This window comes from Salvelinus namaycush, chromosome 39 (genome assembly GCF_016432855.1).
Source record: "Salvelinus namaycush isolate Seneca chromosome 39, SaNama_1.0, whole genome shotgun sequence".
Lineage (NCBI taxonomy): Eukaryota > Metazoa > Chordata > Actinopteri > Salmoniformes > Salmonidae > Salvelinus > Salvelinus namaycush.
In genome coordinates this window covers 19,784,923-19,797,912 of record NC_052345.1, presented here as the reverse complement: position 1 = coordinate 19,797,912, position 12,990 = coordinate 19,784,923, and the positions used below count along the sequence as shown (strand labels likewise).

At 40.8% G+C, this 12,990-nt stretch overlaps 1 protein-coding gene across 3 annotated transcripts; it reads right to left on the bottom strand.

Annotated features, from left to right (window-relative positions):
• Nucleotides 1-309: 309 nt before the first annotated feature.
• LOC120032546 lies at nucleotides 310-12,488 on the bottom strand. Of its 3 annotated transcripts, XM_038978691.1 has the most exons (14): nucleotides 12,348-12,488; nucleotides 3,332-3,372; nucleotides 2,928-3,067; nucleotides 2,708-2,821; nucleotides 2,438-2,584; nucleotides 2,268-2,348; nucleotides 1,995-2,144; nucleotides 1,828-1,877; nucleotides 1,637-1,706; nucleotides 1,458-1,544; nucleotides 1,266-1,364; nucleotides 1,063-1,143; nucleotides 855-959; nucleotides 310-668 (listed from the first exon to the last, which is right to left on the bottom strand). In XM_038978691.1, exons 1-14 carry the CDS (start codon nucleotides 12,386-12,388, stop codon nucleotides 537-539), a joined length of 1,338 nt encoding a protein of 445 aa, XP_038834619.1. In that variant the 5' UTR covers nucleotides 12,389-12,488; the 3' UTR covers nucleotides 310-536. The 3 variants fall into 3 exon arrangements, with proteins under 3 accessions (XP_038834619.1, XP_038834616.1, XP_038834618.1); XM_038978688.1 differs by having other exon boundaries at nucleotides 310-959; XM_038978690.1 differs by having other exon boundaries at nucleotides 310-959; nucleotides 1,995-2,141.
• Nucleotides 12,489-12,990: the final 502 nt, after the last annotated feature.

Sequence of the window (12,990 nt, the reverse complement as noted above, 5' to 3'; positions counted from 1 at the left end):
CTGAGGGGGAAAAAGGGTGTGAAGCTCAATATTAGGAAGATGTTCCTAATGTTTTGTGCACTCAGTGTATGTAGTCCTACATGTTTTTAAATAGTACAGTATCACAAACCACAGTACAAAACCATATAAAGTGTGGGCCTGTAGTATCTGTAAATCAACTAAACGTTGTTTTTTATTTCCATATGCAGATAATAAAGCATCATTGTTCATGTAATAATCTAATATTAGCATTATACCTCTAGGAAGAGGAAATGGTCATAAAAATCAAATAGATGAAAACACGGACACCAAAATGTTTTTGAACTACAACTTATTTTATTTAAAAATGTCAAATTCAGTGCAAAGTAATGTAGTGCATTGGTGTCTAGATCCCTGTTGGGTGGTAAAGTGTCACAAGAATCCTGTGGGGAGAGAAAACAAGAGAATACATTAAATTAATGGGTGTTAACTAATCAGGGTTCAACAAAGCACTTCAAGTCCTCATTTCCTTCAAAAGAGAGAGAGAAGGAGAAAGGTGTATGGTCCCTGCAGTAGGACTACATGCTGGCCATGAGGTTCTCCAAGTGGTACTCCAGGAGGCTGGAGAGCTCAGTGACCAGAGACTCTGGGTTAAAGTACCAGGCCAGCTGCTGGCCAAACATGTCATCTAGCAGAGCCATCAGCCCGCCCTGAAAAGAACACCACACAACACATAGAAAATGGCTCTGAGTTACTAGCTTATCAAGAGGAGAGAGACAATTAGAAATACTCTCCCTAAAATGGCATTGGAACCTGGTTAACCATGAATAAGGAAGTAAAAAAGGAAGTACACTAAGAATATGGAAGTAAACAGGAAGTAACCTCTTGACTCTTACATTGAGCAGCAGCAGGTATCTGTCAGCCTCTGGCTCCATGTTGGCAGCAGTGGGCAGGAAGGAGTACAGGAGAGCGTACAGACGCTCCACGAACCCACCAGGGTGCTGAAGGAAACAAAGGAGGAGAAAAGAGGAGAGAAGAGAAGAGGAATTTAAGTGAAACTGCTAATAGAGATATCAAAACATGTACCAGTGAGATGCTACTTACCACCATCAGGGACTTCTGAGTTGTCATCATCCCAAACAGCACCAGCTCAAAGAGGACATCTATCATGTTCACATGATGGATCTAGGACAAGAAAACACGTTTGGAGAAAATAGGAATGATTTCATATAGATCAGCTACTGTGATGTATAAAAGACATGCATGTGGAAGAACTCAGTGAGACTTGAAAGAGTTAATGAACTCACCTTTGCCTCAGCCAGCTCCCTCTCAATATCATTCCGCTTGGAGGGCTCACTCAGGTAGTCCACAAAGTCATTATAGGTACGGATGAACTTGGCCTCGTCCTATGACAAAGAAAAGAGCATCTTAGTGAACAGAACACATTTCCCGTCAGGGACGCTCTCTTTCCCTTGAAAGAGAATGAGTTGGCGAGTTACCATGTGGCTTGCCTGAACCAGTGCGCCCAGGAGGACCTTTCCCGCCACAAACAGATGGTTCCTGCTCAGGGTGGAACCAAGCAGGGTCTAGGGAAGAGGGAAGAGTTAGGGTGAGGCGTCTTCCTCTAGGAGACAGAACAAGAAGTCACAGAGAGAAAAAGAAAAGTGGGTTCACTCACAGTGAAGGCCTGGCGCAGGGAGACGAGCCTCAGGGCGATGTCCTCCACTCTCTTGGTGGTAAGGTAGAGGCTGTGAAAGGGAGGGAATGGAGCATGTCAACCATTAGAGTCAATGGGGGATAACAGCATTATGACCACTATCCTTCAGCATCTGACAAGCCCAGACTACACAGACATTTAGAATAACTCACTTTAGCAGAGGAACCTCCCTCTCTTCAGGCAGCAGGTCCTCCTCCCAGCCCTACGACAACAAAACAAGCATTCAAAATCAGTGACCAATGCAATGACATAACAAACAATCGGTCAATGGAAGGATCTTAATGCTCCTAGTCAATAGTATGTGTGTGTAACGTCTGACCTCATAGCATTTGTGGCCCTCAGGCTCTGGGTCAGTGAACTGCTGAGTGGTGGGAGTAGAGAAGGAGGCAGCCTCCGACCACGCTGAAGAGGAGAGAAGCCCATCCAGCCCCATGTGGAGAGTGGTGTACACCACTGAGACATCAGTCTGCTGTTCAAAACACACACACAACACACCTGTTTACCACACACACATTATTAGAAAACACACCAAATCTAATGCAAAAATGCCAAGTAATGTCTAGTCTATATACATAGGAAATCGTTTATTTACCTGGTAGCAGCCAAGCGTCACGCCCACAGACGTCTCGTGGCGGAGGTGAGACGCATAGTGGGTCACCCTGCCAGCCAAACGCTGACAGAGAGAGAATACATGTTAAGGCCAAATGGAATAAGTGAAGAAAAGCCTAATCTAATACTATTTCAGTAGTATTTACGTCTTACCTGGATCCAAGTGATGGACTGCACTTTGGTGGCACAGTAGGGGATGCCCTCTGGACTAAGTCTGGCTGTCTCCTTGGAGATGGCCCACACCAGTTGAGTCTCCAGGCCTCTCATCCTACTCACGTGGTGCATCCTCACCACCACCTGCTGTTGAGATAAACAACAAGACAACATCAACAAAACCACTTCAGCAATTGCTGTGACACATTTCCATCAAGATCAAATGACTGACCATGTAGATTAGGATTAGGTAGTTACAATGACACATACCTGGGATCCCCCACGCAAGTAGGTGATGATGGGGCTGATGAACTGGAAAGTTCTCCAAGCTTTAACCAGGGGGCTGAACCTAATCGGAATCAACTGCCAATTGCCAGTGGCTTCCTAAAGCAGAAAGCAGACAAGAGATTTGTTTCATGTCAAAGAGACACAACTTGAATATCTGGGATATTTTTCAAAAATAAAACCCCAAACTTTCAGAAAATTGTACCTCAATGATAGTCTGCACATCTGGCACATCCTCAAGGATGATAGCAGCATTCTGGACATCAAGGAGGACTGGCAGCTGTGGAACATCTGGTACATCATCCAATGGCACATCCAACTGGACCTCATCCAGGACAGTTGTTTCTAAAATGAGGAACATTGGAATATAAAATAAACAATTTTTAGGACATAAAACGTAGCAAGATTGCTAATACTAGCTAGCTAGGTAGCAAAAGTCGATCGCTTAGCAACAGTTACTAAAGTTAATGTTAGCTAGCAATCTAGCAAGCTACAACATCTCTAGCGCAAGCATTTTTGCCAAGTCTGAATTATAGAAATACACAACATTTCGCAAATTATAATGACATTGTTAAATGTAGTAAAATAAGAGTTTTAAACTCCACATACCCTCTTCGAAGTCGCTGTCGCCCTGTCGATGATCACGAACCCTGCAAAACAGAAAAAGACAAAAACAAGCCACAAATGAGTTTGAACAACCTGTTGACGCAGTAGGCCGCCGACGTCCACGCACTCTCTCCGCCAGTCTTGAAAAGCACCCAGGCATTTTCCAGTCGATAGTTCTATCTCAGGTCTCAGAAATCAATCAAGTTTGTTGTCAGCCGAAAACTGAAGTTGTTATTTTCGCACAGAAAACGTTCCATAGAACGTCGGTTAGATGTCTCTTGGCAACACACGTTCAAAAATGATTGTTTACAAAATTGACAACTGTGTTGCCATAGAAATTAGTTTGGAATTCTATGATTCCCCTTAGAATCCGTTAAAATTGCTTGTCATCATTCTAGTGACGTCGACGTGCTCCTTCGTAGCTCAGTTGATATTTTTTATTTTTTTATTTCACCTTTATTTAACCAGGTAGGCAAGTTGAGAACAAGTTCTCATTTACAACTGCGACCTGGCCAAGATAAAGCAAAGCAGTTCGACACATACAACAACACAGAGTTACACATGGAGTAAACAGTCAATTACAGTCAATAATACAGTAGAAAAACAAGTCTATATACAATGTGAGCAAATTAGGTGAGATAAGGGAGGTAGGGCAATAAATAGGCCATGGTGGCGAAGTTAATACAATATAGCAATTAAAAACACTGGAATGGTAGATTTGCAGTAGATGAATGTGCAAAGTAGAAATACTGGGGTGCAAAGGAGCAAGATGAATAAATACAGTAGGGGATGAGGTAGTTGTTTGGGCTATTTTTAGATGGGCTATGTACAGGTGTAGTGATCTGTGAGCTGCTCTGACAGCTGGTGCTTAAAGCTAGTGAGGGAGATAAGTGTCTCCAGTTTCAAAGATTTTTGTAGTTTGTTCCAGTCATTGGCAGCAGAGAACTGGAAGGAGAGGCGGCCAAAGGAGTAATTGGCTTTGGGGGTGACCAGTGAGATAAACCTGCTGGAGCACGTGCTACGAGTGAGTGCTGCTATGGTGACCAGCGAGCTGAGATAAGGCGGGACTTTACCTAGCAGGGTCTTGTAGATGACCTGGAGCCAGTGGGTTTGTCTACGAGTATGAAGCGAGGGCCAGCCAACGAGAGCGTACAGGTTGCAGTGGTGGATAGTATATGGGGCTTTGGTGACAAAGCGGATGGCACTGTGATAGACTGCATCCAATTTGTTGAGTAGGGTGTTGGAGGCTATTTTGTAAATGACATCGCCGAAGTCGAGGATCGGTAAGATGGTCAGTTTTACGAGGGTATGTTTGGCAGCATGAGTGAAGGATGCTTTGTTGCGAAATAGGAAGCCAATTCTAGATTTAACTATGGATTGGAGATGTTTGATGTGAGTCTGGAAAGAGAGTTTACAGTCTAACCAGACACCTAGGTATTTGTATTTGTCCACATATTCTAAGTCAGAATCGTCCAGAGTAGTGATGCTGGACGGGCGGGCAGGTGCAGGCAGCGATCGGTTGAAGAGCATGCATTTAGTTTTACTTGTATTTAAGAGCATTTGGAGGCCACGGGAGGAGAGTTGTATGGCATTGAAGCTCGTCTGGAGGGTAGTTAACACAGTGTCCACGAAGGGCCAGAAGTATACAGAATGGTGTCATCTGCGTAGAGGTGGATCAGAGACTCACCAGCAGCAAGAGCGACATCATTGATGTATACAGAGAGAGAGTCGGCCCAAGAATTGAACCCTGTGGCACCCCCATAGAGACTGCCAGAGGCCCGGATTACAGGAAGCCGATTTTACACACTGAACTCTATCGGAGAAGTAGTTGGTGAACCAGGCGAGGCAATCATTTGAGAAACCAAGACTGTTGAGTCTGTCGATAAGGATGTGGTGATTGACATAGTCGAAAGCCTTGGCCAGGTCAATGAATACGGCTGCACAGTATTGTTTCTTATCGATGGTGGTTAAGATATCATTTAGGACCTTGAGCGTGGCTGAGGTGCACCCATGACCATGATAGAGCATGACGGTTGCAACGCCAGGGTAGTGGGTTCGATTCCCGTCACCACCCATACTTAAACGACAGCAGGTTTTATTGTAAGTTAGCTTGTTCTCTACAATATTATAACATTCATGTACTTGTACTTGACAGTGTTGATGAAATAATAACGATAATTTGCTGTGACCATTATTAGTTTAAACTGCACCTTACTTGGTTGTATGTGTTCCATATTTGGTGTTGTGAGGTTAAATTCTCAGTAACTCGTCGGTAACTTTTCAACCATATATGGTAGAGACATTGGGTTTAGACTATTGTTTTCTGACATAATGTTCTATTGATTGAGCATATTTGTAAACCTTGAATGAATTAATAATTGTATGTTTTGGGCTATTTTGCTATATTTCTCGTTGGTATAATATAAAATACAAATACCAAATATTGTGTTTTATAAAGTCACTAGATAGGTTGGAAGAATGAGAGGTGATTTTTTGTATTGTGTTGTTTAACTCCTGAAAGTATAGTCTTTGCCACAGTGGGCTATAAAGACTTTTGGAGGACATATTGACCAAATTCAGACAAGGGGGGCCACAGCCCACGGGAAAAAAGCACTGAAGGCTTTACACTACCGGTCAAAAGTTTTAGAACACCTACTCATTCAAGGGTTTTTCTTTATTTTTACTATTTTCTACATTGAAGAAAAATAGTGAAGACATCAAAACGATGAAATAACACATATGGAATCATGTAGTAACAAAAAAAGTGTTAAACAAATCCAAATATATTTTAGATTCTTCAAAGTAGCCATCCTTTGCCTTGATGACTGCTTTGCACACTCTTGGCATTCTCTCAACCAGCTTCATGAGAAAGTCACCTGGAATGCATTTCAATTAACAGGTGTGCCTTCTTAAAAGTGAAATTTCTTTCCTTTTTAATGCATTTGACACAATCAATTGTGTTGTGAGGTGGTGGGGGGGGGGGGGGGGGGGGGTATACAGAAGATAGCTCTATTTGGTAGACTGTTTGAATCAGGCATTTATAGTTGAATTGGTGCCAATAAACCACTATTAAAGGACACCAATAACAAGAAGAGACTTACTTGGGCCATGAAACACAATCAATTTGTCCTTTGGTCTGGAGCCCAAATTTGAGATTATTGGTTCCAACTGCCATGTCTTTGTGAGATGCGGTGTGGGTGAACAGATGATCTCTGCATGTGTATTTCCTACCATAAAGTATGGAGGAGGAAGTGTTATGGTGTGGGGGTGCTTTGCTGTTGACACTGTCTGTGATTTATTTAGAATTCACACTTAACCAGCATGGCTACAACAGCATTCTGCAGCTATACGTCATCCCATCTGGTTTGGGCTTAGTGGGACTATCATTTGTTTTAATAAATTATTTTAAAAACATAAAAACAATTGTTTGTTACTTTTACACCTTTTTCGTGGTATCCAATTGGTAGTTTCAGTCTTGTTTCATCGCTGCAACTCCCGTATGGACTCAGGAGAGGCGAAGGTCGAGAGGCGTGCGTCCTCCAAAACACAACCCAGCCAAGCCACACTGCTTCTTGACACAATGCCTGCTTAACCCGGGAAGCCAGCCGCACCAATGTGTCGGAGGAAACACCATACACCTGGCAACCCTGTCAGCGTGCATTGTGCCCGGCTCGCCACAGGAGTCGCTAGAATGTCCCTGCGGACCAAACCTTCCCCTAACCCGGACGACGCTGGGCCAATTGTGTGCCGCCCCATGGGTCTCCCGGTCACGGCCGGCTGCGACAGAGCCTGGACTCTAACCAGGATCTCTAACTGCACAGCTTGCCTTAGACCACTGTACCACTCAGGAAAATTAATTTGTTTTTCAACAGGACAATGACCCAACACACCTCCAGGCTGTGTTAGGGCTATTTTACCAAGAAGAAGAGTGACGGTAGTGCTGCATCAGATGACCTGGCCTCCACAATCCCCCGACCTCATCCAAATTGAGATGTTTTGAGATGAGTAGGACTGCAGAGTAAAGGAAAAACAGCCAACAAGTGCTCAGCATGTGTGGGAACTCCTTCAAGACTGTTGGAAAAGCATTCCAGCAAAGCTGTCATCAAGGCAAAGGGTGGCTATTTGAAGAATCTCAAATATATGATATGTTTCACACTTTTTTGGTTACTACATGATTCCATTTGTGTTATTTCATAGTTTTGATGTCTTCACTATTATTCAACAATGTAGAAAATAGTAAAAATAAAGAAAAATCCTTGAATGAGTAGGTGTTCTAATAGCAATAAGGCACCTCTGTGGTTTGTGGTATATGGCCAATATACCACCCCTCCTTGGGCCTTATTGCCTAAATAACCCATATCTCTTTTATAACAGGATATTATCATTGACTATACGAAAGTGCATGTATGAATGAGTCTGATTTACCGTTTTCAGTGGCAGGTTCACCTTCTGAAGCCGGATGAGGTTCCCAAAGTGTGCTGCCCACCCACCAAGCTCAGTCCCATCTCTGTACTCTTCTACGCTGACAACAACAACGTGATCCTAAAGAAGCATCGCAACATGGTGGTCAAGACCTGTGGATGCCTGTGACACCAGTGGTAGCCCATCTATCTATTCTACATAATTTTAATCAACTTATCTACCATTGTTCCAAAAGATACAAACAGGGTAATATAACTTGCAACCAGCAGTTGATAGCAATAATCTGTCAATATGCTAATAAATAGTATATATATCAAATATATTGATTTTATATGTTCATTTCTCTACCATAAGTTGCCTCCAACGTCATTTTAGAGAATTTGGCAGTACATCCAACCGACAATTTTCCTGTCCTGCTAGCCATTCAAAATGAAACGATTACTTTTGGGTGTCAGAGAAAATGCATGGAGTAAAAAGTACATTATTTTCCTTAGAAATGTAGTAAAGTAAAAGTTGTCAAAACTATAAATAGTAAAGTACAGATATCCCCAAAAACTACTTAAGTAGTACTTTAAAGTATTTTTACTGAAGTACTTTACAACACTGTATGTGCTTCAATAGAGTCTGACGTTCAGGGGTGGTTGGACATAGAAGATGGGGTGCTGGTGAGCTTCTGCCCCCATTTTAGGTCGTCAAACAAATATTCCCCCACCCATGTCCATTGAATCAAAGTAATTACACCTTGCTTTAAGGAAGCATAGCAAGAATGAAAGGAATCAATTTATCATTGAATGATTTATAAATCTCGCTTATTAAACCATAATTTCCAGGGGACCTATTGTCCTTAAGGCTTTTAATACAGTCTTTTATCTCAATTTCAGATAACTCATTATCACAAAAATCGCTGAAATCATTATCTATCTTCTTAGCAATGTTTGCTACATTGTCTGAGAAAAGATCCATATTGGAAGTTGACTGGGCTGACGTATACAGATTCTGATGAAACTATGACAACGTGCTGAGAGATTTCTTTCGGATTTTTCATTGGTATTATTATTAATCATTCATTTACATATGGACGTCTTTTCGCCTGCCCTTTTTTCTAAATGAAAGAAATATTTTGTATTTTTCTCTCCCTCTTCCATCCATTTTTGTCTTGATCTTACAAACGCTCCCAGGGCCTTTTCCTCGTAGATTCAGTCTAACTGCATTTGTAATGATGATAGCTCCAGTAATTCCTGATTAGTTAGTTCACTTTTTTTAGTATAATCCATTATTCCCTTTATGATGTCATTATCTTTCTCTCTTGGCACGAGCAATTTCTTTCCCCATTGAAATAGCCAAAAGCCTTATATCAAATTTCATTAGCTCCCAGTAACTTCCAAACGTATTCATAACATAGGCACAATTCCAGTATTTATCATTAATTCCTGCTACTTCCTTCTTAAATACTTCATTCTCTAGTAAAGTCTTGTTCATTTTCCAGTAACCTTTGCTAACTTTTTTTGTTGACAAACCATGCATATTTATCTTTATTGAGATCCCTTTGTGGTCTGTTAAAATCGATGGTTCAATCGAGACTGTATCAACCTTGTCAGCCATATCTTCAGATATCAGCCAGAAATCAATTTCGGATTGTATAGATAAATCTTTGGTACTCCATGTAAACATAATCTTATCTGGGTTCTTATGTCTCCAAATATCTAGAACACCTAACCGTAGACATATATTCCTTATCTCACAAACAGAATTGCTATCCTTAGGAGGCCATCTATCTAGATGATCATGTAATACTGTATTAAAATCTCCACCCCATATTACTTTTAATATAATTGATATAACATAATTTTACTTATTTTCCTCTCAATGTCTCTAAATGAAATACAGTTACTTAAAAGTTTGGCACACACAAACAATGCTCATTTTTCAAGAAATATATATAAACTCAGTCCTGCACAACTCACTTGATAAGTCCAGCAGTCAACAAACTAGGCGTCAGCATGAATTTCCCTTCCATTAACCTGTTGAGGGCAGAGGGCGCTGTTTTCACTTTGGGGGAAAATCGTGCCCAATTTAAACGGCCTCGTACTCAATTCTTGCTCGTACAATATGCATATTATTATTACTATTGGATAGAAAACACTCTCTAGTTTCTAAAACTGTTTGAATGATATCTGTGAGTAAAACAGAACTCCTTTTGCAGCAAACTTCCTGACAGGAAGTGGAAAATCTGAAAACTGTTCTAGGGCCTGCCTATTAATGTCCTTGATATTTATTAGTATAGATGCACTTCATACGTCTTCCACTAGATGTCGACAGGCAGTGAGAGAAGAATTGGAGTGTGTAACTTGATCTGGGGTCGAATAATAGCTCTCGGCATGACGTCTCACCAGTTTCCTGTTTTCTGGAGAGCGCGTGAAGGGACCTGGATTTGCCTTCTGATAAGCTGTCGTTATGGACGACTAATATCTCCGGCTTTGATTTTATTTGATACATGTGACAATATCATCGTAAAGTATGTTTTTTCAATATAGTTTTATTAGATTATTGAAATTTATTCGGGACGTTAGGCGTGTTGCGTTGTGTGCCTTTGTTCAGGAAGGAGAGCTTAGCGCCACTTTGCTAGCTTTCCGTGCTAATTGACTGGAGAAGAGGACATTCTAAATCCAAACAACAATTGTTCCCGACAAAGGACCCCTTGTAAAAGGACCCCTTGACCCCCATTTTATGATGCTATTTCATATATCTGTCGAACATGTTGTACTAGTAGTTTGTGCCCAGATTTTGGGTACTCTCTCGCTATACCTAAGCTGGATGTCGTAATGAAGTTATTTTTAGAATTCTAACACGGCGATTGCATTAAGAACTAGTGTATCTATCATTTCCTATACAACATGTATTTTCTAGTAACGTTTATGAATAGTTATTTGGTCAGAATAGTTGGAGTGTCATAAAAATATCCGCACATTCTGGGAAAAAGTTGCTACGTTAGCACAATGTATAACCACTGATTTCAGCTCTAAATATGCACATTTTCGAACAAAACATAAGTGTATGTATAACCGGATGTTATAGGACTGTCATCTGATGAAGGTTAGTGAAAATTAATATCTTTTGCTGGTTTATTCCCTATCGCTAACGTGCCTATTGCTATCGCTAACGTGCCTTGATGAATGAATGTGGTAGTGTGGTAGGCTATTGTCGTAAGCTAATATAATGCTATATTGTGTTTTCGCTGTAAAACACTTAAAAAATCTGAAATATTGGCTGGATTCACAAGATCTTTGTCTTTCATTTGCTGTACGCTGTGTATTTTTCATAAATGTTTTATGATGAGTATTTAGGTAATTCACGTTGGTCTCTGTAGTTATTCTAGTTGCTTTGGTGAGAGTTGTGATGATGGCTGCAATGGTAAACCATGATTTATACCTGAAATATGCACATTTTTCTAACAAAACATATGCTATACAATAAATATGTTATCAGACTGTCATCTGATGAAGTTGTTTCTTGGTTAGTGGCTATTTATATCTTTATTTGGTCGAAATTGTGATAGCTACCTATGCAGGAAAAAAATGGTGGAGAAAAAAAAGTTGTGTCTTTTGCTATCGTGGTTGGCTAATAGATTTACATACTGTGTCTTCCCTGTAAAACATTTTAAAAATCAGAAATGATGGCTGGATTCACAAGATGTGTATCTTTCATCTGGTGTCTTGGACTTGTGATTTAATGATATTTAGATGCTAGTATTTACTTGTGACGCTATGCTAGGCTATGCTAGTCAGCTTTTTTACTGATGGGGGTGCTCCCGGATCCGGGATTGTGACCAAGTAGTTTTAATGTAAGGGCGTGAAAAAAAATTGGCTGAATATTATACAATGACTTATCAACAGCTCCAATAATTTGCCCCCATAGGAAATCTCAACTGGCAATTGGAGAATATACTATATAGGCTAAAAACCTGGTTAAACTATCATTATGACATCATGGATGAATTCTAGAATATACTGTATAGCCTAGAAACCTGGTTAAACTATCATTATGACATCATGGATGAATTCTAGAATATACTATATATCCTAGAAACCTGGTTAAACTATCCTTATGACATCATGGATGAATTCTAGAATATACTATATAGCCTAGAAACCTGGTTAAACTATCATTATGACATCATGGATGGCCAGTCCTTGTATTCATAGTGTAGTGAATTCAGTGGGTAGCCCTGAGCTGAACTCAAACCTGGGTCCAGCGATTGATTTACATTGTTTCTAAACATTGGAGTAAAAAAAGCTTATTTGGGTTCTGATGGGGTACAACAGTTGAACTAAGCTCATGAAGCATGTGTTATATTCTTCAAGAATCAATGGCTATAAAAAAATAATTAAAAAGTCACAATATGGATGTAGCAATTGCAGATTTCCCCTTTAACACCACACATCAGTTCAACAACTGCAGAGTTTGAGCCTCTGTATTTAAGACAGTACTTACTAATCAGGGAACGGTTTCTCAAAACCATCTATTGGCTAACTTCACCGTTAGAACCATTGGATGCCTTAAGATGCGTTTGGGAAATCGGGCCCAGATATCCAGTTACCTCCTCTTCTGCCTCTTCCGATGTGAGCGTAATCTCCCCATCCGCCTCGTTCTCTTCCTCCTCTTCTTTTACTGTAACATCGTCCTCTTTCACTCTGAATGCCTCTTCCTCTTCTTTCACTGTGACGTCTTTCTCTTCTTCTTTCCCTGTAACAACCTCACCCTCTACTTGTTTTTGTATTGTAACATACTTCTCTTCCTCCTCCTCTTTGACGAGAGCTTCTTTCTCCGTCCAGCAGACCTCTTCAGGATGAGAGTAGTTTAGTGAACTCATGGTCGGAGATGTTAGGAGATGCTAGGCTAATGCTAACTTAACCAGCCCGCTAGCTGAATAATAACAACAACACCGTAAATATGAAATGAAATAGGATAACTAACTAGACGACAGACGAGGGTTTAAAACACAGTGGCTAATATAGACTAAAGCGTCTAAAGATCTTTATTTGTTAGCATTTTGGCTAGCAAGCTACCGAGGTGGCTGACTAACTGTTGCTGCTGAAAGAAGCGTTCCGTCCACTAGATTATACGTCACACTAACAGCATTGCCTTAAAATCGCACACCGCCATCTGCTGACTGGAGTGGGTGACGCTCAGTCACATCTGACTGCGATGGAGATGTTCGACTTTAAGACAATGACGCTAGT

Coding starts and splice junctions, on each gene's coding strand:
- LOC120032546 (XM_038978688.1), bottom strand. CDS start 12,388: ATGGGGAGATTACGCTCACATCGGAAGAGGCAGAAGAGGAG. Junction 2,349..2,437: donor AGTCCATCACTTGGATCCAG/GTAAGACGTAAA, acceptor TCTCTCTGTCAG/CGTTTGGCTGGCAGGGTGAC. Junction 1,878..1,994: donor AGGGCCACAAATGCTATGAG/GTCAGACGTTAC, acceptor TTGTTGTCGTAG/GGCTGGGAGGAGGACCTGCT.